The sequence below is a fragment of the Musa acuminata genome, chromosome BXJ2-7, assembly GCF_036884655.1.
Source record: "Musa acuminata AAA Group cultivar baxijiao chromosome BXJ2-7, Cavendish_Baxijiao_AAA, whole genome shotgun sequence".
In the NCBI taxonomy this organism is placed as follows: Eukaryota; Viridiplantae; Streptophyta; class Magnoliopsida; order Zingiberales; family Musaceae; genus Musa; species Musa acuminata.
Genome location: NC_088344.1, coordinates 23,203,096 through 23,222,414, shown reverse-complemented (window position 1 = coordinate 23,222,414; position 19,319 = coordinate 23,203,096). Strand labels below are relative to the sequence as shown.

The 19,319-nt window shown below is 40.5% G+C and overlaps 3 protein-coding genes across 5 annotated transcripts; 1 reads left to right on the top strand and 2 right to left on the bottom strand.

Annotated features, from left to right (window-relative positions):
* Positions 1–3,084: 3,084 nt before the first annotated feature.
* LOC135616166 (uncharacterized) lies at positions 3,085–7,175 on the bottom strand. The gene is made up of 5 exons (XM_065115351.1): positions 5,735–7,175; positions 5,560–5,653; positions 5,231–5,330; positions 3,808–3,899; positions 3,085–3,641 (listed from the first exon to the last, which is right to left on the bottom strand). The coding sequence occupies exons 1-5, from the start codon at positions 5,901–5,903 to the stop codon at positions 3,413–3,415; spliced, it is 684 nt and encodes a 227-aa protein (XP_064971423.1). The 5' UTR covers positions 5,904–7,175; the 3' UTR covers positions 3,085–3,412.
* A 1,099-nt stretch (positions 7,176–8,274) lies between these two features.
* Positions 8,275–12,975, bottom strand: LOC135617424 (cytochrome c1-2, heme protein, mitochondrial-like). 3 transcript variants are annotated; one of them, XM_065117599.1, is made up of 8 exons: positions 12,819–12,975; positions 12,136–12,221; positions 10,207–10,412; positions 9,741–10,020; positions 9,578–9,649; positions 8,880–8,996; positions 8,718–8,783; positions 8,275–8,629 (listed from the first exon to the last, which is right to left on the bottom strand). In XM_065117599.1, exons 2-8 carry the CDS (start codon positions 12,193–12,195, stop codon positions 8,513–8,515), a joined length of 918 nt encoding a protein of 305 aa, XP_064973671.1. In that variant the 5' UTR covers positions 12,196–12,221; positions 12,819–12,975; the 3' UTR covers positions 8,275–8,512. The 3 variants fall into 3 exon arrangements, with proteins under 3 accessions (XP_064973671.1, XP_064973674.1, XP_064973672.1); XM_065117602.1 differs by having other exon boundaries at positions 12,136–12,205; positions 12,819–12,968; XM_065117600.1 differs by having other exon boundaries at positions 12,136–12,296; positions 12,819–12,963.
* Positions 12,976–13,951: 976 nt separating this feature from the next.
* Positions 13,952–19,239, top strand: LOC103981353 (triacylglycerol lipase 1). Its single transcript, XM_009398065.3, has 9 exons — positions 13,952–14,218; positions 16,029–16,139; positions 16,363–16,503; positions 16,719–16,829; positions 16,945–17,088; positions 17,173–17,213; positions 17,306–17,382; positions 18,337–18,432; positions 18,740–19,239. The coding sequence occupies exons 1-9, from the start codon at positions 14,036–14,038 to the stop codon at positions 19,060–19,062; spliced, it is 1,227 nt and encodes a 408-aa protein (XP_009396340.2). The 5' UTR covers positions 13,952–14,035; the 3' UTR covers positions 19,063–19,239.
* Positions 19,240–19,319: the final 80 nt, after the last annotated feature.

Genomic DNA, 19,319 nt, shown 5'->3' with positions numbered 1-19,319 from the left:
ATGATCGAAACATGGGACTCGAGAGACCTTTCGTTCCCGATCTCTCTCCGTTTCACGCCGAGGCGGTCCGCCAGAGGCAGAGCGAGGAGGAGAGGGATGGGGGGAAGAGGAGGAAAGCAAAGGGACCCCTCTCCCCTCCCTTAATTCCCCTAACACGCTCTGGCTCGAACTTGATATCGATCCAAGTGGTCCTCTTTACAAAAGGTGTTGTGATTCATCATAATTGCTCACCTATATATTAAGCTAGAGAAAGCCATGGGTGGGTGGCACCTCCTTAAAGAAGAAGATTCAGTGTCAGCGGTACAAAGAACACCATGAAAGGCGACAGTCCAAGAATCGATCATGAGGATGGAGAAAAGGTGCAAGCTGCATGCAAATGCTCCTTCCAGAGAAGCTACTTTAACCGCTCCTTCCGATCAGTACTTATTTGCCTAATATTCTTGCATGCATACAACCTGAGCTCCAAGTTTGAGCTTCTCTTGACGTTTTCAGTATACATGATAAGATGCATACTGCACTTTTAGCATGCAGATGACACTCTTGTGTTATAATAATCGACATTGCAGATAACGAGGAAGCATGAGCCCTTTAAGGGTCATGTGCAGGAGACGGGGAAATCCGCGAAACAGTCTTTATGTTGGTGAGCGCAAAACATGGATGTTTCTTTGTCCACCACCTTAACCTTACACCATGTTAGAGAAGAGAGAGAGAGAGAGAGAGAGAGAGAGAGAGAGAGGGAATGTGATCTATGTATGGTGGATCTGGTTTCGGTGGGACCTCGAACTTGTTCCAGGGCGATTCTGTGTCCAAAGAGAAAAGAAGCAGCCCGAAGATGGGCTGTCCCCGGCGATGGTGTCATGGCAGAACCATTTTAACGCCGTTGTCGCCGCTCGTGGTTCAAAGGTCGAAGCATCGGATCGGATCGGAGTGGGAGATAGAGGAGAGAGAAATCTACTCCTCCTCCTTGTACCTGCTTTCTCGACCTTCTTTCCCGGCACACACATTCTGCGCTCCTGCTCCGCAAGTCCACTAAATGTCACACCATCAAGATTCTTCTTCCTCTCTCTCTCTCTCGACTCCTCCGCTTCTTCTACCTCGGGAGGAGCGTCGACCAAATGGAGTACGTGAAAGAAAAGGAGTAGTTTGGTGTCGTCCCAGTGGGCATGCGCAAGTTTATAGCTCTGTACAAGAATACAATGATATATAGGGTGGGATCTGTTTGGTTTGGTTTGGAGTAGAACAGACCAAGCATGCTTGTCACCACTCCTCATGGTGGCACTCCTCGTTCCATCATTCCCCTCACCTTCCTCTTCCCATGCCTTCCTCCATTAATTGCTTCACGCCCTTCCCCTTCCTCCGACCCATCCGAGTCTCCTCCTTGTATATATTCACACCCACTTGTATCTCATGTCCTGTCTCCTCGTTGGTTGGTGACCTAATGTAACCCGGCCAATATATTTGACTGCTCATATCCATGAAGGGGAAGCTAGAAAACCCATTGGCCATCCTCAGAAAGCATCGATCATAGGTGCTTCCACATCCTTCATGTGGTTGGTTCTCCGAGAACAAGGTATAAATGCCCACAACCGACGAGGTTATCGGATTTCATGAGGCCGGCTCACAGGTATTTGACTTTAATAGATGAAGGAAGCGATATTGGTGAGGTTCAATCCGATGATCGGCTTACGAAACGACCGTAAGCCCTTCTCGGATTGAGCCGCGCCAATATCACTTCGTCTTCTTTGTTCCTAGTAGCGATCTTTTCTTTTTCATCTCTGCGATCACATGGTTTTCAACTGCAATGATGCATCGATCCATTTCTCAGTCCATTGTTGCGTGTGACGAACAAGAATTCGTCTGTGTTTCCTATATTAATTAGCTATTGCAGGTTAGACTTCTCCTGAGGTTTTGGTCTGACAGAAGGTAGCCTTTCGTTTCTTTTCCGGCAATAGCATTGAGATGAAACCTTTGATGTACGTACTAGCAACTATCTCCATATCATCTATCTTGTTTCATTCTTGTACTTCGGTGGCTATCAGAAGATCAAATTCGTTTGACCTCACCAATATTTTGTTTCTATTTTCTGGATCTCGACGCTCCTTCCTTTTCGCTTGTTTTCTCGAGGACAAGGAGGGAAAGCTGCATCTGACATAACTCCTACAAGAACGCATATGAGAAGAATTGCTCGTGAAGCAAACAGCCCGTAGACGAAACCCATTCATGAGAGCATCGAAGGAGATAGATGTACGTATGAGGTTTCATCGAGGCTGGCATTTTATGTCTCATAGGGTGAGAGTTTTACATATTTAGGTGATAAAAGACAAGAAAGTTTCCTTTATGATGCAACTTCCATTGTGAATCAAGCTTGCTCCTCTTGATCATACATCTTTAGAGACCATCTATATAGGGCATCGATTAGGCTACGCTACATGTTATCATTTCGATGAATGCATGTCACAGTGCTGTTCCAGTACTAATCCATCTGTGATCATGTCGATTAACATAGGTGGAGCTGAAAGGCTCCTTCAAGTGAAGGAAAGAAGAGAGCTTTGTTAATGAAACCCTAAATTGGCTGTCTCCATGTTTCACCATCAATCAAAGCATGAGTTCTTCCCTGTCTTTTTGCTGGAAATGTCCCCATGTCGCTGAACTCGTAGTTGCAGTTTACTGGTCGGGGCAGCTGGTATTCTCCTGCCAACCTGTTCTCTAGAGAGGCTCTTGCATTACAGTAGTATGCATCTTATTCCACCTTAATAAATTTCTTCTATCATCTTCAACCATGGATGTGAAACTCCAAACAGAATGATGTAGATTCCTCATGTCTGGCTATATTATTTAGAACATGCTGAAGAATATTTCTTTTCCTTCTGTTCTTGTCTTCCATATTGTTACGTTTATGTTATTCATTTTGTCACTTGCTGGAACTTTCTAATGAGTTTTGGACTGTCTCCATTAAGCCATGTAATCATGTTTGATGTGATGACTGTTCCCGAACATTTATCTTAACATTGTGAAAAGGAACAATGGATGTGGATCATCCTCCAATTGTGATAGAAAGTGTGATCTGATTCTTGTTCTGGGGCATTAAAATTTGCTGTAGGAGCCAAGACAAGTACAAGTCGGTCTCATCTCTTTGATTCACTCCTTCAGGTAATTAGGACTGTCAAAAGAGTTGATAGGGACAATCAGAAGATATGTTTCATTATTATATCCAAAACAAGTTGCAACAAAATTGAATCATTTGCACTAATAAATCATCTGAGATTACTATGCTCAGGAAAACCAAATCTCTAGAGTTGCAAAAACTCTGCTCGCATCCTTGTTTGCACACCCAAAGAGCAAAAAACTACTTCGAAGTGATTTCATTTGCTGAATTACCAGTGTCACTTCGAACCAACTTTGGGTGATTCTGCTAAGTTTGGAACGAACCTGCACCATGATTTTGGAATCTCTTCAGTCTGGAGTAGGAAAACCATCCACGAAATAGATGACCGAACTTGAATTCTGTACATCTGATCTGGTTATCATTATCGTCAAGAGCATATTGTTCATCCACATACTCAGTAGAACCAACTCCGTTATGATCCCTATCCATGTCGTTCTCCTCAACTTCATCATGAACTTTTGACCCTGTAAATGACCTTTGGAAAAAGAAAAGAACTGGAATTTTAAGATTCAGCAAAGAGCTCCATCGAATGACTCACTATATCCATCTCTGGATACTTCTCCTAACAAATGAAGGTATACATTAAGGTTTGTAAAGCCAACAATCTTAATGAACATGGAAAAGAATAGTGAGGACCTTACATTCTATGTTGCTCCATATCAGTTCCATGATTTATCGGTCTTCTTCCCTTGCTTGGTCTGTGGTCGAAAGAAAGATGCCTAATAAAATGAAGCTGCATCGAAAGAAGAAACGAACATTTGCTCATGTCAAAGAAAAAAAACTAAGCCTGCAAATTGCATAAAATTATCAGGAGAGCTGGAAGAGGCAGCAGGCACAACTACAATATTTGGATCATGGGATAGAAAAGAGAACAAGCTGAGGCTGGAAACAATTTCATGATGCTTAAGACCATAAAACAACAAGCTGATACTAAATGCAGACTGTTCATATAACAAAAGACATTCATGTTGACATCGAATCATCCAGTACTGGCCCAGCATTTGTAGGTCTATGTTAGTTGCCACCAATAACTTGTATCTGCAATGAAGTCCGAGTGCACAAGTGTGACACCTCAGAATCATCTGATATAACCGATCATACAAAATTTTCATGGATAGTTCAAAATGTCATTAATTAAGATAGATTAGACAAAGTGATATGTGATGACACTTCTCGCTCGACAGATAAAAGAACAAGATGTTTCATATAGGAAAATATGTGTAAAAAGAAACAGGATAACACTCTCCTTCCAGAAACTTTTTTTGATTTAGTGGTAACTCATGGCAGTCCAACTAACACATCAAAACTGCCTTTTAGTTTATTCATCGCATGTACACTCTAAACATATGGCTTCAATTTCTTATAAAACTTGATAGTTGACAAAATCATAATTCTATTACTATGAGAATCAGATATATCACAATTATCATTGCATATGTGTATAATCATTTAATGTAGGAGCATTGTTTCCTTCAATTGCAGATATACATGTGTGATAAGGACCAAAAAGGATGTGCAAGTTCCCATAGGCCTAAGTTGCAGGATATTCTTCAACCAATTTATATCAAAGAACTCCTTTGTGCTTCACTGGCATCCTCATGTATACGCAAGAATAGAAATACAAACTGGACAGAAAAGGTCATCAACTCTCTTATAATCATTTAAGAATGCAAGATCACTTCTGTCATACTCAACAATCTTACTCAAGAAATTTCTAAGGTCACTGGTCAACTGGAACTTTGATCTTACATGAATCCAAATAGTCCACATCAAATTATATCAAGGGAAAGGGGTGATGTCGCAATCTACAAAGGCGACATTAATGAAGCAGGGCATGGAATGAACAGTGCTTATAAACGAATGCAATTGCAAGGAGGTGATGCACGCGAGGTTACATCTCATGATCAGATATATTTGGCATCTAGGTTTTGAACCAGCAGTAAAAGAATGCATCATCAACCAAAAAAGCATCGAAGAGGACTTGAATCAAAGTTTTAAGTCTAGAATGAGGCAAAATTTCTCATCCGCATCAAATTACTGAATTACAAGGCTTATATTGCTGACCTGATCTCCATCTCTGATCCCAAAGTTCCGTAGATACGATTTATCATCCGTTAATCTATGTTCGTTGTAGCATAAGCAGAAATGACCCCATACGTGAGACCTGTTAAAGGCACAACATCGATACAAGGAAAAAGGAAATCGAGAGGAGCCCTCGTCTATAAAATTATAGCCCTAAATGTGAACCGGCACAGCATATATTAGCATAAAAGAACAATCTTTGAGAGTAGAGAGGAATCTTGTGGCATTCATCACAAAGAGAGAACATTTGTGTGCACATGTTTATTCCAAGTCTTATAACGAAAGCGAGGAACAAAGCCAATCGGTCATACCAAGAAGTAGTTGCATCTTTGGAAGGCCGACTGAAGAGGCATTCGACGGCTTCCTTGAGCTCCAGCACGCGAGCGGTCCTCGCGACTTGCACATCTGCCCGGGAATCGATAGGCAAGTTAACCAAATTAACCAACACGTCAGAGGAGAAGGGGTTTACGAGAACGGAATGGCTACCGAAGGAGGAGCCGTCTAATTTGAGGACGGAGAGGCGGAGGAGCGGGTCAGCGGGGAGGCGGAAATAGGAGAAGCTGCCGTCTGCGAAGGGGGAAGCGGCGTCGAGGTGGAGGGCGGACGCGGAGGGCTGCAACAGCCTCACGCGGCGTCGCTTGGCATCGCACACCATACGCCGTCGCCGCCGCCTTGTGTTCCTCGCTTTCACCTCCTCGTCGTCGCCGGCAGCGCTCTGTCTCGGTGGTGTCCCTCTCGTGGGCGTAGCCACTGACGACGGACGATGGGATTGTCAACGATGATGTGTGTGGGTACGGGAAGAAAGGAAAGAGAACTAAGTATTCGATGAGAAGCATGCGTGGTCTTTGGTGACCGGTCGGGGCGGAATAGAAGAGAGGAAATGAAGACAAAGAGAGCAAGCGAGAGAGCGAGAGAGAGAGAGAGAGATGATGGCCGTTGGAGAGGGGAAAGCGCTTCGAAATCGGGCGGGCGGATTTACTACGGGAAGATTATAATATATATGGTAATAAATAAATAAATACATAAATAAATAGAGGAGAATGTTTGCGGAGGTAACGGCTATATGTTGGGTTGGGTTGGGTTGGTTTGGACGGGTTTGGATTTGGATTTTTTGGATTCGGGTGTATGACACTAGGAAAATAAATATAGGATAAACTACCAAAGCTCTACAGGACATTAAGGTTTTCCTTCTTTTACCGAAGAAGCATGCAAAAAGCCTTTTGAAGACCAAATATTATGATGATACGATTTCGTTGACTGCTGCTATGTCTTTTTCTCATGAGGCTCTTCATCTTTCATTCATTCATAAGCAGATGCCGGCCGATCGATCGAACTCCAACCTTCTTTGCATGGTTACAAATAATGAGTACAAAACAATGGTTGTCGATCAGAGTTAAAGAATCAAACTCGATCTTAATTCCAAAGGTAAACAACATTAATGGATCCAAAGCAGACTAAATTACATGCATGGGAGCAATATTAATCGAACTAAACTATCAGTCAGTGCCCCGGACCTTTGGCGCTCGGCCCTGACTTGGCTTTTGCAAGCATCAGAGCCGGAAAGGACGGTGAATCAAAGCCCTGACCGTGGATAGGCCTCGATCCTTGTACCACATGCAGGTAAGAGAGTGCAAAGAAGAACATGATGACGATGATGGCCACACGGCATCCTCGTGGACTAATAATTATCGCCATGCCCACAAACTTCTTCGGCAGAAGGAATGGATGTTTGTGCTCTGCAGGAAGGGACGTGTCTAAGAAGCTTTATTTATAGCAATCGTAGCGGGCGCCGACTCCAAGAGATCCATTTGCTGGACTCTGCAAGGTTTGAAAAGGTGCCAGCATGGGGGTTGACAAAAGGGACGGTGGGTTTCGGCCGGCCGGTGCTCTCTTCCTCAAGATCTCTCTTTGACTCGAACTTCTCGCCGTTCTGCTTCTGTTCATATTCTCAGGTTTTGTGTCGAATTGCAAGTTCGATTCACACAAAAGAAACCATGTGCATGAGCACGGAGCAGATCTCTTCGTTCTAACAGTAGGTCACCATGGATGCAGGCGAGGGCGAAGGAGACTGCCAAAGGCCAGCGGGCTTGGCCCGGTGTGCCGACAACTGGTTCATGGACGGACACGTGCGGTGGTAGGTCGCGGTGACAGCAAGGAGAACAGCAAAGGTGTAGGATGTCAATACTTGGGAGTTGGTGGAGAAACATTCCGAAGCAAGCGTTCATATATCCTCCACACTTGGATACGTACGTATGCCTGATATCTAAACATGCATGCGTCGGTACATCGAGGACGACTTCGTATGTTTGATCCAGCTCGATTCCAGCTTCTTCACCATTCCACCACCAAAAGAAACTAATGATAAATACTGTAATTGGCTATTAAATCTTGATAATTGTTTTCGAGGGACTTGACACGCACGCCATGCAGACGTGGATCAGCTGGCTCATCGCATCTACGGGACTACGAGCGAGGAGGAGGAGCATTCAGACACGAGGGGCTGGAAGCAAGAGATTGGACTCGTCTGCACAATCCAACTTGTCGGTGTACCAGAATCTATAAGTTGACAGCTTGTCGGACGGAGCCGAGAAAATCTTGGCTTTCTTCTTTTCTTCGTTTGCACGGCGTCTCTGACTTCCACAATTCAACATTTGAATGTTTGAATAAGCCGATAGAGTGTCTGTCGCCTGCGACTTGCTTCCTTTCGGTGATGAAGTCCAGTAGTACTGCATCCATTTTGTCCGTCGTGTGCTACGTGATGGAAGTCAGCGTGAGTGATCTCATCTAATTTCGTTCATGAATCGATTTGCTTTTTTCGGAAACAGACGTAGGACCCCTCGCCACAGAGGTTGGCACGAATATACCAGGTTGGTTGCATTAGTCCAAAGGATGCACAGAAATATATGTATGTATATAGCAGATGCTACACTTAACAATTTCCTTGAACAGTCTGAATCAGTGTAAATATTGCTAGATTTTATTTGGTATGAGCGAGGAAGCTTAGAGATGTGACCACATGCATCGCCTGAAACTGAGAAGATTGACACCATCTTATAAAAAGTATGTTACTAAGGTGATACAAGCCTCGACATATCCGTGTCACAAAAGAAGTTGATACGCACACCATATAATTGTCTCTGGCAACGGGAGAAAAAGAAAGATTGCTAGAGTTGTGATCTCATCCCGCTTCCATGTACATCACCCAAGATCATTATTGTTGTTTTTCTCACTAAATCTAACCCTACCTTAATATCTCAAAAAGGATTAGTTGATGACATCCAGCACCAGCTTGCGGGACTTGACAACGGACCACTTCAAGCGCCGGTAATAAGCAGCTTGGAGCAGAGCGAGAGACAGTACAAATATCCATTTGAATCCCATCTACCAAAACAAAAAAAACAAAGAAAACTAGAGATCAACGGATATCATAAATATCATGAAGTCAAGTCTAGGAGGGTTGCAAGGTTACCAGCTTCCTTTCTTCCATCTCGGGCTCTGCTGCCCATGACAAAAATGTAACAACATCCTTCCCCATCTGTAATAACACCGGTGGAGACCCATAAGTTACGCCCAACAAAGAAACGGAGAAGATTACATAGAATGTTACAGCAGAAACTATCAGAAAGCATACCTGTGCCTCTGTGGCAGGAGTACCATCTTCATATTCAATGGCACCATCAATAATCATTTTGGGCATAGCTATTGCACCACCGGGAAAGTATGGATTATAGTGCAGTCCATCTCGAATCTGCATTTCCAATTATATCAACAAAATAAATGAGAAATTTCAACAAAATCACAAACTTATGCAGATTAGCACAAGCACATTAAGCAAAGGAAATACAAGATTGTGTCAAATAATAACTTGTGCACGGTGACATATTATGTCACGTACATCGTGAAATTGCTGGATTAGCTTTTCTCTAGAAGCAATGGCAACTTGTAAGAACAAAGAAGTGACTTTTTTTGCTTCTCGAAGTTAAACTAAACTGGCTATTTCAATGCATCACTAGATTCATATTCTCAGAATGCGCCTCCATGACCAAATAGGAATTCTACAGCACAAATAAAGTCAATTGATGCTCAGGAAATACACTGTCAGATTGAGCCTAGAGCAAACAATATCAAATGCTTGTCCAACCAAAAGTTACTTTAAAACCATTACTTTATAGCCTAGAGCAAACAATATCAATGGCTGCCAGTGTATATATGAGATGTACCTTAGTACATGATAGAAGCTGTTGCCAGCAATTACAACATTACATGAATGTTGACTGTTAATCTCACAGGAAAGCACTGACAACTTTGTACAGTTTTTTGGAATCTTACCGAAACACCAGCAGGGGGATCACGGTAGCCAGTGAGAAGAGCAAACACGTAATTTTGGCCATTGTGTCGTGCCTGGAAAAGAATAAGGAAAAGGTAAGAATTTGATGTCTGTCATGGACAACAAATGTTATAAATAACCAAAATTCACATGCAGTAGTTTTACCTTGGTAATCAGGCTAAGGTCTGGAGGATATGCCCCTCCATTTGCAAATCGGGCTGCTTGTTCATTTGGATATGGCTGAGGAAAACGGTCGCTTACTTTACCAGGACGAGTGAACATTTCACCTTCATCATTGGGACCATCAACCACCTCAATCTCAGCAGCCATTGCTTTTGTCTCCTCCTCGGTATAAGCCACACCGACAAGATCTCGATATGAAATCAGAGACATAGAATGGCAAGAAGCACAAACTTGTTGATAAACTTGGTGGCCACGACGAATTCTGATCAAATCATTGAATGTGACTCAATGTAAAGGAGTCATAAAAGCTGTACTAGCTACATTGGTAAAATTTGTATCTAAACAATGACGTTGATTATGATGAACTTAACTAAATTGGCACCAGATTTTACTTAAAGAATCATTCAAATTAATAAACTGAAGCTGATTGCAACATTCTTTTACTCACGATGCATGATCATAAGAACTGAGAATGCCTTTGTGAGGCCATGGATAGCTGGGAGCTGGTAAGCCATGTTCTGCTTCGTCGGCAGATGTTACGGTAGCAAAGCTCAGAATACCAGAAATACCAGCTCCAACTAGTGCCAAGACTTTTAGTGACTTAATACCAGCATCCTCCTGCCTTACAGATGAAACCAATGATGGTGCCTGCACCTAAAAGAATTGAACAGAAACAGCATAACTTTTCAAATCATAGAAAGAAAATTCAGTGAACCTCCGCATATCAAATTCACTGGCAGAACATCAAAGGATATGATATCTTAGTAAGGAATATATATATATTCTCCAAATGCAGGTACTTGCTTAATAATTCCTGAGACATATGTATTTTAAATACTCATCCTTTTGTTGAGAAAGGTGATAAATTATGACATTCCATACGTGACTGATGCCTTAACAATAACAAAATTTGAATTTCAGTGAGCCCTAGAACAGCTTAACAGCCTCATTTTTTCCATGATTTTACCCTACAATTTTTGCTGGATATGAGGCCTCTGGTCAGAAAGACCAAGCAGACAATTTTCATATGCAACGAAGACTTACCACAGAAAAATTAAATGATAGCATCTTTCACATGAAAGGGATATATAATTTGCTATATCGGAAAGGCACGCATAACCCAGTGAGCAAATTCACCGAGGCAAACCCTACAAGCTCAGCCAAATATGCCTACCAGCACATGAAGATCCCCCCAAATGTTCCTTACATGAAAGATGAAGAACTCTCAGTCGATAAGCACTTTTCTTCCAGCATAACATTTCAAATAAAGTCTAACAAATTGAACTAACAAAGCAAGCTAGCCCACTCAATCCACAACAACAAAAACAAAACTTGGCTGCCAGCCTTCTACCTTTCTCCCATTCAAGTTCTGCTTATCTGGAGCTTGGAGGAGTTTGAGAAGTACTTGACAAGGAGAGAAGAATAAAAACAATAAATTTTTGTTTCAAATTCTCTAATTAATTATGACATATATTGTTAAGTAATTGCCCATTATTATAAAAAAATGTCTTATAATTGCATCTACTGAAACCAGTATTATAAAAAGGGATCAATACCAGGATCAACTTAGGATCCGTGATTGGGATCAGGATCAAGATGGTGAAATCAGACATATCAGATTTAATGAAGCCAAAAAACGACTTACAAATTTAAAGAACATAGATCACATATTTTTCCTACACAAAAATCTTATAGAGATAGATAGCTTTCGAAAAGAATGATATCAGAAGTACCATTACTATTGAAAAAAAAATGTAGTCTCTACCAGTACCATAGCTATCGAACCATCATATAAACTCAAAAGACTTATATTCAGAAGAAACCGCATTGGTATGGTTGTGATAATTGGAGTGAGCATATGTCAAAGAAGCTGAGAAATAGAATGTATCTACCTCTTGGATTAAGCAAAGACCTGAAACTGACACTCAAGGGCATAAGAGGATAAGCCAGGAGTAGCAGTCCATTGAGTTTTTGTAATCTAATTAAAACTGGACAATTTGTTATACGGAATCAGAAAACATTACAAGACATTAAAAAGTAGAATTTCATATATGTGCCGCCTTAAAGATGAACAAAAGGAAAGGAGCGAACAACGGTATCGCATCCAACAGTAGTTGCTTGTCTCATGCAACAACATTTTGAAGACCTAAAAAATAAAATGAAAGGAGCGTACAATCATCGTGTTTGCCAGACAAAAACAAATTGTCATATGCAAATCTTATACACATACAGATCTACATGTTTAACCTGAGAATGAGATCAAACTTTTTTTTTTTTTTGTCATTAGATGGTGAATTGCCATAAATCATGACGATTTGCTAACCTATAACATATACCGAGTCATCAACTGAAAAAAAGGTAAGAGAAAAATCATTACCGATGATTGGAACCGAAAGCCCTTCCTCAGAAGCCGGTTGATGACTCTTCCAGCGGCCATCGAGTTGAATCTTCACCAAAATGTTTCTAATCATCGCCATGATTTTGAACAGCGGGAAGCAGAAATCAGATATCCACAACAACTAGTTACAAGCAGATAAACTGAAAGATGGAAGGCGAACGCAATATCAAACAAAAGGACATTTGTTCAGAGCTCACTAGTAGCAATAAATGAAGGGTCAAGTTATGCAGTAAACAGAACCAAAAGTAGTTAGAGAGATGCATTAAACTTCTCGTATCAAAAACAAGTTACAGGAAATGCCAATTTCTTGATTAGGAACGAAAGTAAGCCAGAAATAAGATGTCTTTCCTCCGATTCAGATATCGTCTGCTATGATCCGACATCATAAAGGCCAGACAGGGAAGAAATAAGTGGAAGTAATGCATACTTAGATCCTTCGATTCACCAAAAGAAGGGAAAGAAATCGTGGATTAAAATTTAAATGCTAGCGACGGCCAATACGAATCGAATCGCAGGTCTCGTAGGAGGGCCATACAGATGGGGGAACTTCGACCCAGAAGAAGAGCGGAATCCTCATGATCCTAAGTAGATACGGGAGGCCTTGGACCACGAGACGGAGATCAAAACAAGAAAAGGCGATCAAGGAGAGGAGGAAGCGAAACCTGGCGAAGCTGCGGGAGAATACGCCGGAAATCTACACAATGATCCTTTCTTTGCGTAGCTTCTCCTTCTACTGCCGCAGACGAATCTCTCTCGCCCTCTCTTAGTGTGTGGCGGAATGGGGCGAAGCGTCAGTCGCAGCTTAATTCTGATTATGTGATTCTGATTAATTCGCAAATTAAGGTATTTATTCTTATTCTCATTCTTATATATATATATATATATATATACATATATATATATATACATATATATATATATACACATATATATATATATACATATATATATATATATATATTCATCCGAAAAACTCGATATTAATGATATCCAGAGTTTAAGCTAATTGCCAAATGATAATTAGTTGAGGGAGATGTGTGACTTAATTAGAGTGATATTATTATTATTATTATTATTATATCATGAGTCATCAGGTAAAATTAAAATAATTCTCACCATAAAAATATTGACCACGCCAAACCTAAGGAACAATAATGAAGAAATTGGAAGTCAACTAACTAGAATTATTTAGTATGCAAAAGTAGGTAACTTGCGAATCAAAACAATCACATGTTAAATCATATATATATATATATATATATATATATATATATAATAATAATAATAATGATAAATTCCTAATAATTATTGTTTCCCAACAGATCCGAATCTTAATCCTCGCAAGGGAAGACCATAGTAACCTACATTTTGAGCTAAACTTCCATCAATTACCGGATCTAAAATTCAAATCGGATCCCATTAAAATCATCCATTCAGAATGAGAGCTGTTAGTGAACGAATATCAACTTAATTTAATATTCAATTTTCGCACCCCTTTTTTTCCCCCTAATATTCCCAACAAATATAATATCAACCCTCGACACGGAACCTCTTATCCGTCCTTCCTTCTCCCAATTAGTTGTCGTGCGTTCCAATTCGACTCACCAAAACCACCACAGAGGCAACGGTGGGTCCGAGCTCACCACTCTGTCCAGTCACAAGACAGGTGGATTGGCGGGTAACATGTTCACCGTTCGTTGCGCTCGAATTCCTCCACCGACCGCTGGGGTCGATCGAGCATCCGCTTACCTCCGGTGAACGTAACCCCCCTCCCAGAGATCTTTTTCCCCCTCGATTCTTCCTTTCTTCAGGCCGCGGACCGAGGAAGCCGACCGCTACTTCGGGGAACTCTCGTCGCCTGCCACCGGCCATCGCCAACATGAGGAGAGCGCCATCGTCTGGCGCTGCTTTCGTTGGTCTCCTCCTCCTCCTCCTCCTCTTCCTTTTTGGCAGGGTCCGCTGCTCCCCCGAGTACAGCCTCGGCCGGAGTTCTTCGCCGGCGACCGACAGCCTTTGCGCTCTGCTAATCCGACCGTCGGGCTACCCCTGCTCCGAACACACCGTACCGCTTTCTCCCCCTATTCCTCTTTGATTTAGAAAGAATTTTCCATTTTGGTGCATGTCTGCTTCTCGATCGAACTTCCAGCATTAAATTTCGTTACTTACCGTAGAAAAATTGTTTCTCAAGAACCAGAGTGCGAAGATTTTGGAGGTTATGGAGTAACGAAGCACCAAATACCGGATGGGGGAATCATAGCTCTTATTTCATTCTTGAGAAAATTCCAGTGCATGTATGTTTGTTGATCGATCGGTTCGTTTGGTAGTGTGATGTTTGATCGTATCACTATAATCTGAACATTAACTAAAGTGCCTTTAGCATAAGAAATGAATGCTAGTTGGCTACTTTCTTATGGTCATTTCACAATCTGGAAAGTGCCTTTAGCGTTGCACCTCTATGTAGTAGAAGAGTTGAGATATAAGTGACATGACTTGCCGAAGATTCATGGACTTGGGAAGTCGTATGGTAACTCAAAGGAGTAAAACAAGGAAGCACTCCTTGGCTAAGATTGAGTGGTTATTTTATAGGTAAACTTACTTTTGAGGAATTCGGAGACTGGATTCATATGAGAGGATTTTGTCTTAAGATGAGGACCAAGATCTGCTTAGCTGCACGTGCAAGGAGTAACCATGACCTCCTCAACATTTTGTATGCTGCTGTTTAGTTCATCATACTACTTCTTTTGTTTCAGAAAAAACGAAAAACATGAGGACCAAGTTGATCAAGTGAGAAACAAAATGTATGATGCTCAAATCTTCATATTACTTCGTGTACAATTGAGCCGAATAGTGGGAAAAGTTCAAACAGTTGGGTGCAAAGATTTGTTGGTTACATGAGCACAAAGCAGCTTACTTGTAAATAGAGCATAGTTGTTAAACTGAATGTCGATGTCAGAACCCAACAGGTTTTGCCAAGGTAGAACCAAAGGGCTATTTCATGATAAATCCTAAACATCGGTGTGCTCCCTTAAAAGGGTCTTCTCTTTAACTATCGGTGATATCATAAAGTTACTCAGAAAAACATCTAGAATTTGCTAAAACTAACTGCCCAGTACATTTGTATCAATGTTACTCTGAAAATGTAAGATGTATCTTATCTGCAAGTATTTACCATGTTATCTCTGCCTGCATAATTATGGTGAAATTACTTTATCGAGTTATAATGTGTTGTCTGTAACCGATATAAGCTAACAGTTTACTGATTTTGTTAGTTACTCGTTCTCATTCAGGTTTTTCTTGAATAATTGTATAAGCTCACCGCTGTTGCACCTGTGATGATCATAATCTATGTCGTGCAACCATAAATATTGTTAGAAAGACATCTAGAAGCTAGCAAGAGTGTATAATAAATACATTTATATCAATTGAATGGTGAAAAGTTTAAGATACATCTTGTGTGTATAACTAGATTTAATAATTACAGGACATGCGTCTTTGTCTTCCCATGTCTCTTCTTAATAACTTGCACAATTATGATGGGAATTACCTAGTTTACTTGTATCCTATTAGCATGTTGTCTCTTGCTGATGTAAGCTGACCGTTCACCAGTTTGTTGAGTTAGTGACTCTCAGTCTGATTTACTTAAAACAATTGTGTAAGCACAAGTCTTCTGGAGGTGAAGGCAAAGGCAGTCCTACCTGTCTCTGTTTCCTTGATTCTTCCATTACATTCACATGACATTTTATACTGCAGCTTAGCTGATATTGTTTTATATCAAGATATTATTTCTGACATTATGGTCTAACCAACGCTGAGGCTTCTTGTCCTTTTCTGAAACACAAATCCAAGTGCTAATTGGCAAGTGAAAATTGCAGGTTGAGACTAAAGATGGCTACCTTTTAACTATTCAACGAATTCCACACGGGAGAAAAGCTTTAAAAGGAAAACCTGGTCCCCCGGTTTTCCTTCAGCATGGTCTTTTTCAGGTCTTGACTAGAAGCCTCAAGCTTAGAACTTTGTTTCTTTCATCATATTTAAATTCCTATAGTTTCAAAGAATATTTTCTTGCTACGCTTCATTCTTGTTGTTATCAACTATTGAATTGGTATGTGTTGTGATGTTGATATCTGAAATTGCACATCATATGATGTGGTGCTAAACTAAATGTAAGACATAATTCCCTCTTTTGTTTGCTTTCTTTGCTGACAGGGTGGAGATACATGGTTCATGAATTCCTTTGAGGAGTCACTAGGTTTTATCCTTGCCGATAGTGGTTTTGATGTTTGGGTTGGGAATGTACGTGGCACACGATGGAGTGATGGACATACCACTTTATCTGTTTATGACAAGGTATAATCAAATTGTATTTCATATTCCTTATATTACGTGAATTTACAGTGAGCTATGATCTTATACTTTCTTTCTATTTGCCGGGATCCCTTTATGTTCATGATAAATGGTCCATGCATTTCTCTTCGTGCCTGATTTCTAGATTCTTCTTTCTCTGCATATGATTGGTGTATTATATTAATTTTCTAATTACATTGTTTTTACTATTTCTTCAGGCATTTTGGGATTGGAGTTGGCAGGAACTAGCTCAATACGACTTGTTGGCTATGATAAGCTATGTGTACTCTGCGACAAATTACAAAGTTTCCTACATAGGGCATTCGCAGGCATAATTACTTTCATGAACCATTTCTTTCCAACACTTTAGCATGTTCTGATGTTTTTCAGCGAACAGCAGATGTAAAGATTTTGTTTACACAGAAATTTTTGTATTTTTGATAGGGAACTATCATGGCTTTAGCTGCTTTCACCATGCCAGATATGGTCGAGATGATTGAATCTGCTGCTCTTCTTTGCCCTATTTCATATTTAGACCACATCACTTCAAGTTTTGTCCTTAGAGCAGTGTTCATGCGTCTTGATCAGGTAACTCTTGGTGAATTGGGAGATTTTGAGAAAAAAAATTCTTGTGCATCGAATTTGACTTGTTTCTTTGTTTCTGTGTGATAGATGCTTCTCAGCATGGGCATTCATCAGCTAAATTTTCGAAGGTCTGATATTGGTTTGTCTGATTATTTTCCGTTGAAAATAATTCTTTTATCCTTCTGTGAACAGTTGTTTATGGAAAATTTATCATATGCAGTGATATGGGTGTTCAAATAATAGATTCAGTATGTGATGGCCACATGGACTGCAACAACTTGCTGTCTTCAATAACAGGTTGGCCACCAATGTTAGCATAACATTTTTTTGTTTGTCTTTAAAAGGCTTGGTTCGCCGAAAATGTGTTATTCCTGTTTTTTCCTGAGTAATACTGCTAACAAGAATTAAAAACTGTGAAAAATAATGAACATGAATGTAAAATGGATCAAGCCTTCACTAAATTATAGGTTCAATTGGAACAAATTTAGGCTTTTCTTTTGGTTTATGTTGTTGTCATGTTTCTGCCAGTGAACCTATATATCTCTGATTTTGTTTCCATGAAATCACTTATGTAAGGAGGAAATTTAGAGTCTTCAGTGGAACATACTAATTTGTCAGATTATGCACTAATTAAGGAAAATTGATGTCTCATTGTGGTGTACCATCATCCCAGTTGGTCAAATCACATGAGATTGTAATGTCATAGTAAGTGAATGCTGTGAATATATTGTGTTGCTGGCTTCTAGAACTCAAGGCACAGATGATTCCTTGTCGGTACTAAATGCAGTCAACTGTGTTAAAATTTGGCTGATGTTCAAATCCATTAGAAACTAAGAAAGGGAAAGAAAGTATGCAACAGTCTGGAACTTCAAGAATAAACTGAAGAGAAAAAAAGAGAGGAAAAGTTGTGGCAAACATAGAGCAAGTTACTTTGCTGTAGGCACTCTTTTGTGCTTCTAGTTTGTCAATCACTTGTTTGTCATCGACGGCAGGCCTGCTTCATTTTTGTGTTATTGTTACTACTCGAATTCATAGTTGATATGTTGCTGCACACTTTCGATGGCACTTTTGGCCACCTTTTTTTCTGTGTTCTCTAAATCTCTATATAGTTTGATCACCTACCCATCTGTGCTTTCTTCAGACTTTGAATCTTCAGACTTTGAAATACCTTTATACAAGGTAACAAATTATGATAAAAGAGATTGACACTTTTTTTTATGCTGATGATCTTTAAATATGGGTATTCTACAGGGGAAAATTGTTGCTTCAACATGTCTCGAATGGCCTACTATTTGGAGTTTGAACCTCATCCATCTTCAACAAAGAACCTGCACCATCTTTTCCAAAGTATGTGTTGTAATTCACGATGTTGCTACTACTTTCTCTAGTACAGTGCCAAGTTTCAGCAATTTCGGGTTCTCATAATTTGTGTCAGTTAGCGATAGCCATCTCTAGATGTTCTGGCATGACATGATAACTATTGCTGGTCCCCGAGCACCTTCCAAAAAAAAAAAGAAAAAAAGATTGCCTAAAGATTTAGTTCTTGCATTGCTAGTTGTTCCTTTCTCGGTCTTTGGTTTGAGAATCATCCACCACAGGTGACATTTTCCTGGTTAGGTAAACATCATCTAACATGGTCTTTGTAATTTGGCAGTGATCCGGAAAGGCACCTTCGCAAAATATGACTATGGGTTTTGGGGCAACCTTCTACGTTATCGCAGCCTGCATCCCCCAGCATTTGATTTGGCTGACATCCCGGATTCATTGCCCTTATGGATGGGTTATGGCGGTAAAGACGCATTAGCAGACCCCACCGACGTACAGCATACACTGGAGGAGTTGAAATCGAAGCCAGAGTTGCTCTACATTGATAATTATGGTCATATCGACTTCATCTTGAGTGTGAAGGCAAAAGATGATGTCTACGGTGACCTGATAAGGTTCTTGAAATCCCGGGGATGCTCTAGCAGTTACTGACGTGTTTATTCCACGGGATTATGCTAGTGTGTATATGATTCCATGTCTTTTGGCGTAACTGTAGATGGGAAAAATATCGGTAGTGTAATTTCTCATTGATGCTGAAAGGTCATACATGTGAAAGGAGATCTCAAGAGGTGCATGTAAATAGGCTCTTATTTGGATATATGTTTTGTATAGACTGATGTGTGATGGATTCAGTTCCGGTGGATAGCAGCTGCTGATGGAGACGACCTCGTCGTCGCTCGAGACTGCTG

Coding starts and splice junctions, on each gene's coding strand:
- LOC103981353 (XM_009398065.3), top strand. CDS start 14,036: ATGAGGAGAGCGCCATCGTCTGGCGCTGCTTTCGTTGGTCTCCTCCTC. Junction 17,089..17,172: donor TGTTCATGCGTCTTGATCAG/GTAACTCTTGGT, acceptor TCTGTGTGATAG/ATGCTTCTCAGCATGGGCAT. Junction 17,214..17,305: donor CATCAGCTAAATTTTCGAAG/GTCTGATATTGG, acceptor TATCATATGCAG/TGATATGGGTGTTCAAATAA.
- LOC135616166 (XM_065115351.1), bottom strand. CDS start 5,903: ATGGTGTGCGATGCCAAGCGACGCCGCGTGAGGCTGTTGCAGCCCTCC. Junction 5,331..5,559: donor AAAGATGCAACTACTTCTTG/GTATGACCGATT, acceptor TGCCTTTAACAG/GTCTCACGTATGGGGTCATT. Junction 3,900..5,230: donor GGATCAGAGATGGAGATCAG/GTCAGCAATATA, acceptor CTTTCGATGCAG/CTTCATTTTATTAGGCATCT.
- LOC135617424 (XM_065117599.1), bottom strand. CDS start 12,195: ATGGCCGCTGGAAGAGTCATCAACCGGCTTCTGAGGAAGGGCTTTCGG. Junction 9,650..9,740: donor ACCTTAGCCTGATTACCAAG/GTAAAACTACTG, acceptor ATTCTTTTCCAG/GCACGACACAATGGCCAAAA. Junction 8,630..8,717: donor AGATGGAAGAAAGGAAGCTG/GTAACCTTGCAA, acceptor TTGTTTTGGTAG/ATGGGATTCAAATGGATATT.